Here is a 14,388-nt window from a genome sequence, read left to right on the forward strand (position 1 = left end):
GCAAGGGATCTGGGGGATGATGATTGATAGAAATCTGAAATTCAGGCAACATATCGAAAAGGTGGTGAATGTAATCAATAGGATTGTTGCAATACTGAGAAGGATGCTTACCTGCAGAAATAAAAGAGTTGTCATTCCATTGTCTAAAGCTATGATCAGACCACACTTGGACTATTGTTCTCAAATTTGGTCCCCAGTATTTGAAGAGGATAAATTAACTGTGGAAAAGGTACAGAGGCATATAACAAAGATGGTTTCAGGACTATACAATGTTGGTTATGAGGATCAGCAGAGGGAATGTGGAGTGCAGAGTTTGGTAGATAGAAGAAGAAGAGGTGATATGATTGAGACTTTTAAATTGTTGAGAGGTAGTTACAGGGTTGACACTGGGGAGTTCTTTTGCTTGGTCCAACAGAGGGAAGGAGCAAGGACAAGGGACCATCCCTGGAAGTTATGAAAGGAAGCTGTGAGCAAGAGGGTGAGGAGTGGTTTCTTTGCATGAAGGGTAGTTGAAGCGTGGAATGCATTGCCTGATAGAGTGGTGAGAGCAAGAACAGTCAATGAGTTCAAGGAGTGGTATGATAGACTCTGTTTTCTAGGATGGGCCTCTCATGATGAGTCTTTTGACTCTATGGTGGCCTGAATCATAATCATAATAATAATCTTTGAGTCTTTTATTGCTGATTTTTATGCCAAATTTATTACAGTAGTTATTAAATTTAGTTAGGGAATTTTGCAGACTTGTACTTGATTTATTTAAGAGTAAAACATCATTTCTATAAAGAGCAGAATTAATATCTTCAGTTTTGATAGTTGGCTTCATGCCACTTTCCTTAATAATATGATCCATATAGGTGAATTAATAACAGTGGAATCATATGGTATCAGATGATCCCACTGTTCATTGTCTCTCAAAGGACCCTGTAACCTCTAAAGAGCGTGTCCCCTCAGTGGCAAATAAGGGAGTCCACCAGATATGGTGGGGTGATCCAAATATGTTGAATAAGGACTTGTGGACCAACAGGGCTACTTGGGGCTATCATCTTGATAGCAAGGGAAGTGGCTTTTCCATGGTCTCCTAGCTGGGTCTATTCTCTTCTTTGAGGTAGAAATACGGCATAACTCTTGTAATTCTTGAGCCTAATGCTATTAGAGTAATTGAGGGCTATGAGCCATTCTACTTCTATCTCTATGTCTTCTTTTTAAATTCCCACTTTAAGGCAAGCTTGAAGGCCTCACGATGGCTTTCCAATCACCAAGCTAGACTTCTCAGTCAAAATTTTAGCTCACTAAAAAGACTCATGAAGATAGTAAACAGACAGACTTTTTGGGTAACAAACTGGCTTGGAATAAGGTTTTGAGAAGAAAACTACTTGGAAAAAAAAGCAGAAAGACACCTATTGGAATATAGCTATCTGGAATGTGAGAAGTATCCACCACAAAATCATAGAACTGGACCAAGCATTACAAGAAAGAATGTAATAATAGCAGTAATTACAGAATCTAAAAAAACTGAAAATTATATCTATATAGAGAGAGCTAAATATGGTGAAATGATCTTTTTAAATAACTCTCTTAGAAACAATATAATCCATTAAAATTTTTGAAGTGACAGAATAATAGAAATGAGAATTAAAATAGACAGAGGCTATATGACAGTAATTGGAACTTATGCACCTGAAGAAGGGTAAAGAGGAGGACTAAGAAAACTTTTACACCTAACTGCAGAACATTTAATTAAGACCAATTCTAAGAATCACATCTTGGTAACAGGTGATCTTAATGCAAGAATTGGCAATAAACCATATAAACCAGACATAGGACCTATAGGAGACTATAGGTCTGCAATTACCTGTAATAGGAATGGCAACAGATTAAGAGCTTTTACTATAAGCAATAACTTTAAATAATGAACAACCTTCAAACATAAAGACATCCACAGATAAATCTGGGAAGCAAGAGACACACAAGAAGCATTATTGATTACATAATCAGCAATATCAAAATGTCAGAAATGATAATAGATACAACAGTATACAGAGGATCTGAAATAGAATCAGATCATTAACTCTTAAGTAGAAAAATAAAATGGGAACCAAGATGGAAAACAATAAAAAAAGTATAAGGAAAATAGAAATTTTGAATCCTTCAAAGTAGACTTCTAGATGACAATAGCATTAAAGATTTGTACCAAAAAAGAATAAAGAACTCGATGATAAATATAAAAGAAAATCAGAACACAGTAGAAGAATGGTCAAACCTAAAAAAAAAATATCATAAGGACAAAAGCTGCAAAACAAAGTTTAGGAATAGAGAAAAGTAGAAAAGAAAAAGAGACCTTAAGGAGTGGGATGACCCAATTAAATGCATTAGAGAAGAAAAGAAAAAAAAATCATATATAACCTGGTTCAACCTGAAGACAATAGAATCAAAATTGAATACAGCAGAAAATGAGAAATAGCAAAAACAGCATAGAGGAGAATAAACAGAAACAATTTTGTAAAAAAAATTAGAGAGATATTGTACACTCAAAAGACCTACCACATATAAAATCCTTAAAGATCTAACTAAGGAAACTAGGGAAAAAGCAGATATATAATACCGTTAAAATAGAAACATGGCAAAATTACTACAAAGATCTGTGGTATGATGAAAACATAAACAAAAAATCACCTTCATAAACAACTCAGACAACTTGGAAAACATCACTTTTGAAGAATTAATAGAAGCATTAACCCAAAGCAAAACAGGAAAAGCTCCAGGAGAAGACAATATAAACTTGGAACTTATAAAATATGCAGGACTTGAATTCTCGCTCAGGTTACTTAACTTTTATACTATGATTTGGAAAGAAGGAAAATGGCCACAAGATTGGACAAAAGCAAGTTATCCCCCATCTACAAAAACGACACAAATCTGATTGTAATAATTATTGTGGCATCAGCTTACTTAGTACTTGTTATAAAGTATATGCAAAAGCCTTAGCATATAAACTTAAACATATAGTTGACTCAAAATTAAAAGAAGAACAAAATGGATTCAGAAAAGGCAGGTCTTGCATTTACATTAAAATTACTAATCGAAAAACACAGAGAAATGAACACAGAAACACACATAGCTTTTATAGATTACACCAAAGCATTTGATAAAATTATCAGGGAAAAACTATGGGAAATCTTGGAAGAATATGAAATAACAAACCAACTCTCTAGATACTTATTTAATATTATTCAGGCCTCCATGGAGTCAAAAGACTCATCGAGGGAGGTCCCTCCTAGGGAACACAAAGTCTATCATACCACTCCTTAAACGCATTGACAGTTCTTGCTCTCACCACTCTATAAAGAATGCATTCTATGGTTCAACCACCCTCCATGAAAAGAAACCACTCCACACCCTCTTCCTCACACTTTCCTTTCGTAACTTCTTGGGATGGCCCCTTTTCATGACTCCTTCCCGCTGTTCAACAAAGCGAAAGAACTCCCCAGTGTCAACTCCGTAACCACCTCTCAACAGTTTAAAAGTCTCAATCATATCACCCCTCCTTCTTCTATCCACCAAACTCTGCAGTCCACACTCCCTCAGCCGATCCTCATAACTAACATTGTACAGTCCCGACACCATCTTTGTTATCTGCCTTTGTACCCTTTCCACAATTAATTTATCCCCCTTCAAATTCTGGGGACCAGATCTGAAAACAATAGTCTAAGTGTGGTCTGATCAGAGTCCTATACAATGGAATGAAAACCATTTTATCTCTGCAGGTCAGTGTCCTTCTCATTATTGCAGCAATCCTCTGTGTTACCTTCATACCTTTGTAATATATCCCCTAAATTTCAGGTTTCTATCCATCATCAACCCCCCAAAAATATATATCAAGATAATAAAATATCTGTGAAGCACAATAATTTAACATCAAGCTGGAAACCAATAAATAGAGGAGTATGTCAGGGTTGCCCTCTCTCACCAGTTTTATTTAATATATAAATAGATAAAATCATAAAAGAAAGGAAGACACCTAATGAGGGAGGACTCAAGATAAACTGTAACAATGGATTACCTACTCTACTTTTTTGCTAATGACAAAATAATCCTTGGAAACAATAAAGATGAAGTACAAAAATCATTTTGCAATCTAAATAATCTGATGAAAACATATTGTATGGAAATAACAACAGATTAAACAAAAGTCATGGCCTTCAAAGGTGCTAATCCAATAAAAAGCAAAATAGTAATAAACAACAAAATAATGGGCACAAGAAAATACATTCATTCAAATATTTAGGATGCACAATGTCATAAGAAAATGAAGCTGATATTGAACTGAAGATAACAAACTTTTTAAAAATAACAGACATTATAAATAAAATTTTTAAACCCAATTATGTACAAAAACACACACAAATAAGAATCTATAATACAGAAGCTAACTACCTTACTTTATGGCAGTGAGATATGGACAATAAAAAAAGCAGTGAAAGAAGAATTGAATCATCCGAAATGAAATTTCGGCACTGAACTGAAGGAGTCACAATAATGGATAAAATGAAAAGCAGCAAATTCAAAAATGAACTTGGAATTACAAACTCCCTAAATGAAACAGTTATTTGCTATAGAGAAAAATAGAAAAACACATACTGAGAATGAATAGAAGCAGAATAACTAAACAAATTCTAAATTACCACCCAAAAGGTATTGGTGAGTAGCAGCACTAATGAATTAAATGATCCTTTGGATTACTCATTTTTAAAGATCTGAGGGATTGCATGATTTTTTTTTGGAGGTAAGCACACATGACAGACAATTCTAATGAAGTGGTCTTTTGGCTGCTCAGTGGATGCTTTTCCCTGGGGGTCATGAGCGTCTCTGCTTGGTGGTAGGGTGGGTCTGTCACTGAGCACAATCATTTAACTAATGAATTAAATGATTCTTCAGGTCACTCATTTTAGAGAGATCTGAGGGATCACATGAGTTTTTAAAGGTAATCTCACATGACAGAAAATTCTATTGAGGGGGGAGAATCTGCTGTCCTGGATGAGAGTTTTGCTCTCTTAAGGTTTGCTGCCTTGAGAGTTCTGCTGACTATCCAGGGGGTTTTGTGTCTACTGGGGATGGCCTCTATTCAGGTTGACTCCATGGATGCTTTTCTCCTGGAATATGAGCGGTTTTGCTCAGTGGTAGGGTGAGCCTGTCACTGAGCCGAGCCATCACTGAGTTAAATGATCATTCAGGTCACTCATTGTGGGGGATCTGAGGGATCACCCGAGTTTTTGAAGACCTCTCTGCACATAAACAAGATGTGGGAATTCTGCTGAAGTGATTTTATGGATGCTTTTCCCTGGGTTATTGCCTACTGGGCAGAGCCACCACTGAGTGGAAGCACTGCTGAGTTAAATGATCCTCTGGTCACTTATTGTTGGGTCATCTGAAGGATTGCCTGAGTTTTTGGATACCTCCTTCACCTTTACAAAGGTCTGGGTAGTGGATGTTCCTATAATGTATAGCATTATATATGTCTATAAGGATATGTGCATTGTATTATGGAATACTAAGGCAATTGATATGAAGTCATTAGCCTCTTATATACAAGTAGCCCAGTCATGAAGTTACTTCACGTGCAAATTTTTTGTTTGCTTACACTTGGATGAATAATTAAATCAAGAATATAATTTCTTGGCATCTTTAATATATAGTATAGCCAAGTTAAAAAATGTCAACACTATAATACTGGTATGATATCATTATGATTACATAGTAATATCACGCCTCATTATATAAATAAAGTGGATATTAGTGGTAGTGCATTATTAGTGCATTATTTGAAATAATGCTGGATCTAAATCCAGCATTATTTCAAAGCCAAATGTAGAAAATATGAAAATTTCATAAAAATAAGTTGACCAGAGTGCTTATGGAAATACACTCACCAGCATTCATGAGTTGCCTTAGAGCAGACTACTTACAGAATATAAACACTGCCCAAGCGTCTATATATTCATTTTTTATTAGTTCATTTTGATAAGGTTTCACTGGCCTGACAGCTGTTTCGAACAGGTTGGTTCTCCAGTTTTCTCTATCTCTCTAAAAATTAGGCGATCTTCCAGACCACTAGCTACAAGTGACTGAAAGATCATCCAACTCAACGTTGGTTCCACTCAATGATAGGCTCACCCTACTACTGAACAGAACCACTCATATTTCTGGGAAAAGCACCCACCGACACAGTCCCGATAGAGGCCCTCCAGTAAACACCATTCCCCAGAGACTACTTGTATATAAGAGGCTAATGACTTCATATCAATTGCCTTAATATTCCATATTAAGGCAATTGATGCACACATTCTTACATATATCATGCTATACATTATGGAAAGGGTCACTACCCAGATCTTTGTAAAGGTGAAGGAAGTCTCCAAAAACTCAGGCGATCCTTCAGATGACCTATTTTATTTTTATGATACTTTAATAGTTTCTACATTCAGCTTAGAAATAATGCTGGATCTAATATCCACTTTAATTATATAATTTTGCATTGCTGAATTGAAGCCTTTTGGCTCTTTATTTTATTAAGTATCATACCTCATTTAATATCAAATTATCTACTTGCCTCCTTCAATTTTCACTGCTGATTTACAACTCAAATAAACATTGTTCAATATAAAACATAATGTACAATTTACACCATTTTACTATATAATTCTATGTTTTGAAAGATTTTCTCTTGGTCTACCTTTTCCAGATCTGCAACATAACCTGACCCTTGTTGCATTCCGATGATTTCTCAACTACCTGTCTTCAAGTGAAAATCTAATCCTGACATCTTCTGTTTGGCCTGTGAAGCCAACAAGTTCTTCTCCAAGTTTCTTTTCTATTATTTTTCTTAGCCTCTTTTGAAGTATGCCTGTATAAATTTTACCTGGAGCACTCAGTAAGGAAATTCCTTACATTTTCTGCACATTAAACTGACACCCCCAATCATTTGCCCTTCTATCTAGCTTATTCAAATCCTCTTGCAGGGCTACCACATCTGCACGATTACTAATAACCCTTCCCAGCTTCGCATCATCTGCAAACAACCAAATATCCCCTTGCAATCCACAGACAATGTCATTGATATAAAGGTTAAACAATATAAGTTCTCGGTACTGAGCCCTGTGGAACCCCACTTGTAACCTTCTGCCTCTTTGATATTGCTCTACCATATACAACTTTCTGATACCTATCGGACAGCCAATCCTGAATCCAGTTCACCAATCTGACATCCAGACCCATGTGCTGCAACTTGAATATCAGCTTATCATGTGGCACCCTGTCAAATGCCTTTGCTAAGTCTAGGAAAATGGCAGTATGTGCCTTTCCCTCATCTAATGCTCTTGTAACTTTATCATAAAAGGCTAGCATATTGCAAAAACAAGAGCACCCCTTCACAAATCCATGTTGACTCTCACTGATAGCATTACCCTCATCTGCTCAGTGCTGTATGTGGTCCTTCACTACTTTCTCCAAGATCTTACTAACTACTGATGACACACAAACTGGCCTATAATTAGACACTTCCAGTCTGCTACTGCCCTTATGCAATGGCACTATCTTACTTTCCTTCCATGGGCACCCTTCCTGCAGCCAGGCTTTCATTGAAAAGCCAGGTCAAGGGCACTGTCAGTTCCTTACACATTCTCTCAAAACTCGTGGTGAAATATCATCCAGTCCCACAGCTTTACTAACATCCAGAGTACTCAGTATGTGGAACACACTCTCCTCTTGCACCTCGAACCTGCTCTATCCCTCTAGTATTCAAATCGACTCCTCCAGGATGAAATACTCCAATAAAGTGTTCATTGAACAATTCCACTATATCCTCTATAATGGGAATAGAGTGCTGACACCATGGTGTCAGCACTCTATTCCTATTTTAATACCACAATGTCATTCTTCCACAGTCATTTCTCCTCCAACTGGCCACATAGCTAAAAAATTCCCTAGGATTTTCCTTGGATCTAAGGGCCAATCTTTTCTCATATTCCAGTTTCACCTTCCTTACCATACTTGACCTGTGTCTTTTATTCTTCATGCATCTTCTCTTCACCTGTCTCCTTATATGTCTTCCATAGCCTCTTTTTCGCATGCAGTTTCTGTTTATTATTGTTTGTCATCCACTTTACTCCAAATTGTGTCCTCTTCTTCATTCATAGAATATAGCTTACCATTGCTGCTAACAAATATTCCTTCACAATTTCCCAAGCACTAATGATATCGTGGCCTTCCAATTCCTCCCTCCACGAAACTTCCCCAAGTTGACGTCTAAGACTATTATAATCACCTGCTTTATAATTCGACATACGTTCCCGTCTTTTTGATACCCCTGCATGTCTATTCATTTTCTAAGTCAAAACCATATGGTCACTCTCTCCAACTGATAGGAGAGATGTCATGTCAGTTATTATCAGCTCTTCGGATGCTATATAAATATGCAGGAACAAGGTTCAAAGAAAGACTCCCATTATTTTTAATTAAAATCTATTCAACTAGTAACCCACCAATAGAATGGAAAAAAGCAACTGTGATCCCTATCTTTAAAAATGGCAGTAGAGATGGTCCTAAAAATTATAGAGGCAGTATACTAAATTCCTGTTACAAAATATATAGCAGAAACTAATAAAATATTCTGAAAACTTTATTTTAGAAGTACAGAATGGATTTAGAAAAGGACGATCATATAGAGACCCAGCCTTTTGCCCAAAATTAATAATAGGGAAAAGAAGAGTATACAATTTAGAAACACATTATTACATTTATTGCCTTTGAAAAAGCATTTGACAAAGTTAAAAGAAGCATTTTATTTAACATATTAAAAGAAATTATTATTATTACAGGTATCTCCATGGTATCAGCAGACTCATCAAGAAAGACTTGGCAAGAAAGACAAATACCAAATAATATCTAAAAGCTATCATAAGTATATATATGAAACTAATCAAATACAAATAAGATTAAATCATGAGCAATAATATACCTGAGTGATAAACCAAGGAGTCCAACAGGACTGCTTGGTTTATCTAAATGAAATAATAATAAAATGGAATAAAAATTTCCATCAAGATATTAAACTTTCTCCTACTGTGAACTAAAACACTCTCCTTTTTGTCGATGACCAAATAATAATTACAAATTCTGAAGATGACTTACAGAAAGATAATTTAAATTAAAATGAAATAGTCAAAGATTATGGAATGATAATATCAACAGAAAAATCAAAAACGATGGCCTTTAAAGCACAAGATCCAGTAAGAACTAAAATAGTAATAGATAACAAGATTTTCATCATGAAAATTATGGAGATAACTACCATGTTAGAGTAAACCTTTAGTTTAATATAAATCAAAATAAACACTCGATGTTTTGCTCTTCACATTTCATCATCATCATCAAATTCCTGACACGTACTCTCAAGGGGTGTACAGGATATGACAGTACTACATGAAAAATTTACATCATTACTAACTTCCTATCTACAATTTTCCTCCAAATCAGTCTGTTACTTGTCAAGACTCCAATATTATCACATCTTATATTTCTATCGTCTAAGGCACTTTGTACCGTATCAATCCACCTATATCTTGGTCTTCCTCTGGGTCGTTTTTCTGCCAATCTGGCAGAGAACACTCATTTTGCTAATCTTTCCTCGCCATTCTGTTTAATTCTCTTCACATTTGTTTATCGCAAACCTACACATACCAGCCAATATATACATGCTAACTCATATCACCACCCTTTGCAAAATTATAACAATTTACCCTAATGAACAAGCTCTTAAACAAGAATTAAAAATTATTAGCAATACATTTATTAATAATGGCTACAGCAAAAAACTATTAATAAAGTTCTTCATAAAACTTCATTAAAAATAATATACATTAATTACAGTAAAACCATAGCTATCTCATACATTATAGGGTTATCAGAAAAAATTAATAGAATCCTACACCATTATAATCTTAATGTCACGTTTCAACCACCTTTAAAATTAAAAAAACATATTCAACTCCTCTAAGGATCTTCTACCCCCATTGGCATATCCTAGAGTTTATTGCATCTATTTCACCTGTAACTTACCTTATATTGGAAACTGGATGCACAATCCTTATCTGTAAAAAAGAGCACAAACGACACATTAAATTTAACAATTTTGGTGAAGCAGGCCAGATCACACTCTTAACACCCTACACCAAATTGATTGCAAAAGTACCTGCTCTTTACATCATACAAAAAAAAAACCTAGTATGAAAGAAAATTTAAAGAAACCTGTGAAATTTTTAATCACACTAATCTTAACAATAATGGTGGCATAAAAATCCCAAGAATTTGGATGGCACACATTGAGCCCACTTAGTTTCCTGCACACATTGACTTTAGTCCTCTATGCAATTTTTCAGCTTTTATTGGCCACTATCCATACCAGTTGGTTGTAATTTATATGTATACTTATATAAGTAATTTTTTATTTTTATTTATTATTTATTAATTTTTTCCTTTTTGTAAACATGTTGGTCTCCAACTTAATTTAATTTTTTAACCCAACAGATAATAATAATAGGACTCTAGCTTTGATGTAGTAAGAGTTTTTTTTCTTCACCAGATGTCAGGCCAATAGTTGTAACAGTTGGTGAGTAACTTTAGCATGCCATGTAGCTTGTAGTGCAGCTTGTTTCTTTGTATATATGTGAATACTTCAGATGATGACCTTAATGTTAAGGTCGAAACGTTGAGTGTTTATTTTGGTTTATATTAAACTAAAGTTTTACTCTAACATGGTAGTTATTTCCATAATTTTCATGATGTATTCTGATCACCATGTAAGCATGAAGGAAAGGAATAACAAGATTTTAGAAACAAGTGAATTTGTTTACCTACTAAGATGAATGATTACATATTATTATTATTATTATTATTAAGGCCTCCATGGAGTCAAAAGACTCATCATGGGAGGTCCTCCCTAAGAACATAAAGTCTGTCAAGACTCATTGAGGAGAGTTCCTCCCTAAGAAACACTCCTTAAACTCATTGACCATTCTCACCACTCCATCAGGCAATGCATTCCACAGTTCAACCACCCACCATGCAAAGAAACCACTCCTCACCCTCTTGCTCACAGTTTCCTTTCGTAACTTCCAGGGATGGCCTCTTGTCATCACTCCTTTCTGCTGTTCAACCAAGCAAAAGAACTCCCCAGTGTCAACCCTGTAACTACCTCTCAACAGTTTAAAAGTTTGTAGTGCTTGTAGTTAAACCTAACCTAGCACAAAAACAAACTGGACTAAAAGTAACAATACATTAGCCCTACCAGGAAAAGGAAAGTCACTAGTGAAGTGCCTCAGGGGTCTATTTTAGGGTGATTACTGTTTAACTTGTATATTAATGATAATGGCGAAGGTTTGGATGGAGATATTCAGTTGTTTGCAGATGATGCAAAGTTAGGACGAACCATAAAGAGTAGTGAAGATGTTGTGGTCTTACAAAGACTTGAATAAATTGAGTGATTGGGCATGGAAATGGGGATGTGAGTTCAATGCAGCAAAATGTAAGGTTTTAAAATTTGGAAAACAAAGATGGGATGCAGAATTTATGCTTGGTGAGAATATATTGTTGGAGGTAGAGGAAATAAGAGATCTGGGGATGATAGTGGATAAGGATCGAAAATTTAGGGGACATATCGCCAAAATTGTGAAGAGAAAATTGTGAACAAAGGCTTCTGGGAATGATGCAGAGGATACTGATGTGTAGAAGTAGGGAGATTCTTGTTTCGTTGTATAAGGCTTTGATTAGGCCACACAGGAAAACTACCTTAAGACTAAGGTAGTTTCTGACCTCTGGAATGTCGAGTATTGCAGAGTCTGGTGGACAGGAGGAAGAGGGGAGATATGATAGAGACCTACAAGTTGGTAAGAGGCTGTTATAGGATCAATGGTGGAGAAGTTCTACAGAGAATAGTGGGAGATCAGGGAAGAACCAGAGGTAATCCCCGGAAACTGTATAAAGAGGGTGTGAGTAGGGGAGTAAGAGGCAGGTTTTTTTCGTGCAGAGTTGTGAATGATTGGAATGCCTTGCCTGAGAGTGTGGTGTCTGCAAGGAGTTTGAATGTGTTTAAGACATGGTATGATGAGATGTGTGTGTGTGATAAAAGGACCTCCTAGATGAGTCTTTGACTCCATGAGGTCTTGGGGTAATAATAATAATAAGCATGATGATGATATATGTGGGTGGTCTGACAAGTTCTCAACCATAGATGGCAACACTATCAGCAAGAATTTTTTTTTCTAGGTTGGTACATATGTCATAAGCATCCATGTGAAATTGCAAGTCATCCTATCAAGTAGTTTGTTTTATACAGCTGTCTAAAGCAAAAGTATTGTCTGTATCCCTTGAAATGGATAAAATTGAGTGTCGTGTAGTTATAAACTTTTTTGTAAAAGAAGGTTTAATGCCAAAAGAAATTCATTCGAAGTTCATTAAAGTTTCTGAGCACTTTTCACCTTTATTTTTAAATGGGCTGCCAAGTTTAAACATGTCTGTACCAGCTTTGAAGATGATCCATTGAAGGAAGTCCAAAAAGTGTAACAACACCAGAAATCATTGATCAAGTGCATGATATGGTATTCGATGACTGCTGAGTCAAAGTGCATGAAATTGCTGAGACTATAGGCATTTCAAAAGAACGTGTAGAATATATTTTGTATGAAGAATTGCAAATGAAAAAGTTTTGCGCAAGATGTGTGCTGTGCTTGTTCACAGCAGATCAAAAACACACTCGCATGAAAATCTCTGAAAAGTGCTTGGAGCATTTTAGCAATAATACAACTGATTTTCTGTGTTGATTTATTACTATGGATGAGACTTGGATTCACCATTACACATCAGAATCCAAACAGCAGTCAAAACAGTGGACAGAAACCGGTTGTTCAGCGCCAAAGAAGACAAAGTCAGTTCCATCAGTAGGAAAGGCCATGGCATCAGTGTTTTGGGATGCTAAAGGCATTTTGTTTATTAATTATCTTAAAAAGGGTAAAACAATAACCAGGGAATATTATTCCAATCTTTTAACCAGACTAGATGAAAACATTCATGAGAAAAGACCTGGTTTGCAGAAGAAAAAAATCACCTTTCATCAGGACAACATACCTGCCCACAAAGGTGTTTTGGCAATGGGAAAATTAAGGGATCTGCACTATGAATTGTTGGAACACCCACCCTATTCCCTAGATTTGGCTCCCTCTGACTTCTATCTCTTCACAAAACTAAAAATCTTCCTCGCTGATTAGTGTTTTTCTCCGAACCAAGAGGTGATTGTAGCTGTAGAGGAGTATTTTGCAGATCTTGCTGAGAACCATTACAGGGATGGGATAATGGTGCTGGAGCATCGCTGGAATAAATGTATTAGTCTCAAGGGAAATCATTTTGAAAAGTAAAAATATTTTTGAAATTATAAATTCGTTTTTTTTCTCAGACCAGACCACCCTCATATATACATGTATATACACTTTTTTTTTTCCTCTAAAGGATAAAGTGACAAAATAACTTGCTGTCCTCAAAAACTGTACATTTTCACACACCTTATGATTTCTCTTGGAATGACTCAAGACTTAAAAACTCACCTATTATAAGAAATGATTTTCAACTTAAATACACATACCATCCCCACCAAGTATTAATCAAAATAAAACATCTTTCTGCATCTCCTCAACAACAGCCTTCCTTCATTGGACACCCCCAGTATCTTATTTTATGCTAATAAAGAAAGATATATCATCTATAAATATAAAATGAAGTAAAAAGGAAGAACCATAATTGCAAATTATTTTTGTATATCGTGTATATTTTTGTGGATTAATATTGTTCACCATATGGAATGATCACTTATGTTATAATAAAATCAATTACTAACTATACATGTGCATTCCTGGCATTGATTTTCAGGATCTGGCCAGACATTGCCCTCTGAAAAGGTGACTCCATTGAGCACACAAGATGGAGGACATTCTGGACAACAGCTACCAGGTGATATAACAGGATTTTCACAGAATACAGGAGAACACTTTTTCTTCAAACAACTGACAAATCCATCCTAAAAATAAAAAATAAATAAATAAACAGAAGAAAGGACCAGTTGATGAACATTTACACCGTTTATATATCTATATATAACACTACAAGTTTTATCCTTATGTCTGATGACCATCAGGTGAAACTAGCAGTGATACTTAAATTATCAGTAATAGTTAATTTTCTTAGTTTCGTTTGGTGTTAATCAGCAAATAAACAAAAATCAATGTTTAAGGACTGAGAAAAGTTTTAACCAACAATATATGTGTGTGTCTATCTATCTATCTATAT

General features: G+C 35.5%; 1 protein-coding gene across 3 annotated transcripts in view; it reads right to left on the reverse strand.

The window, feature by feature from the left end:
* Positions 1-14,388, reverse strand: part of LOC150093698 (kielin/chordin-like protein) — a 1,333,292-nt gene that overhangs the window by 473,359 nt on the left and 845,545 nt on the right. For all 3 annotated transcript variants that reach the window (XM_090412628.1, XM_090412627.1, XM_090412629.1), the window contains one exon: positions 13,940-14,119. In XM_090412628.1, the coding sequence (XP_090268754.1) occupies positions 13,940-14,119 (180 nt within the window). The remainder of the gene's footprint in view (positions 1-13,939; positions 14,120-14,388) is intronic.

This window comes from Typopeltis vanoorti, chromosome 23 (assembly GCF_054136105.1).
Source record: "Typopeltis vanoorti isolate ZY-2024b chromosome 23, IOZ_Tvanoo_1.0, whole genome shotgun sequence".
NCBI classification, from domain to species: domain Eukaryota; kingdom Metazoa; phylum Arthropoda; class Arachnida; order Uropygi; family Thelyphonidae; genus Typopeltis; species Typopeltis vanoorti.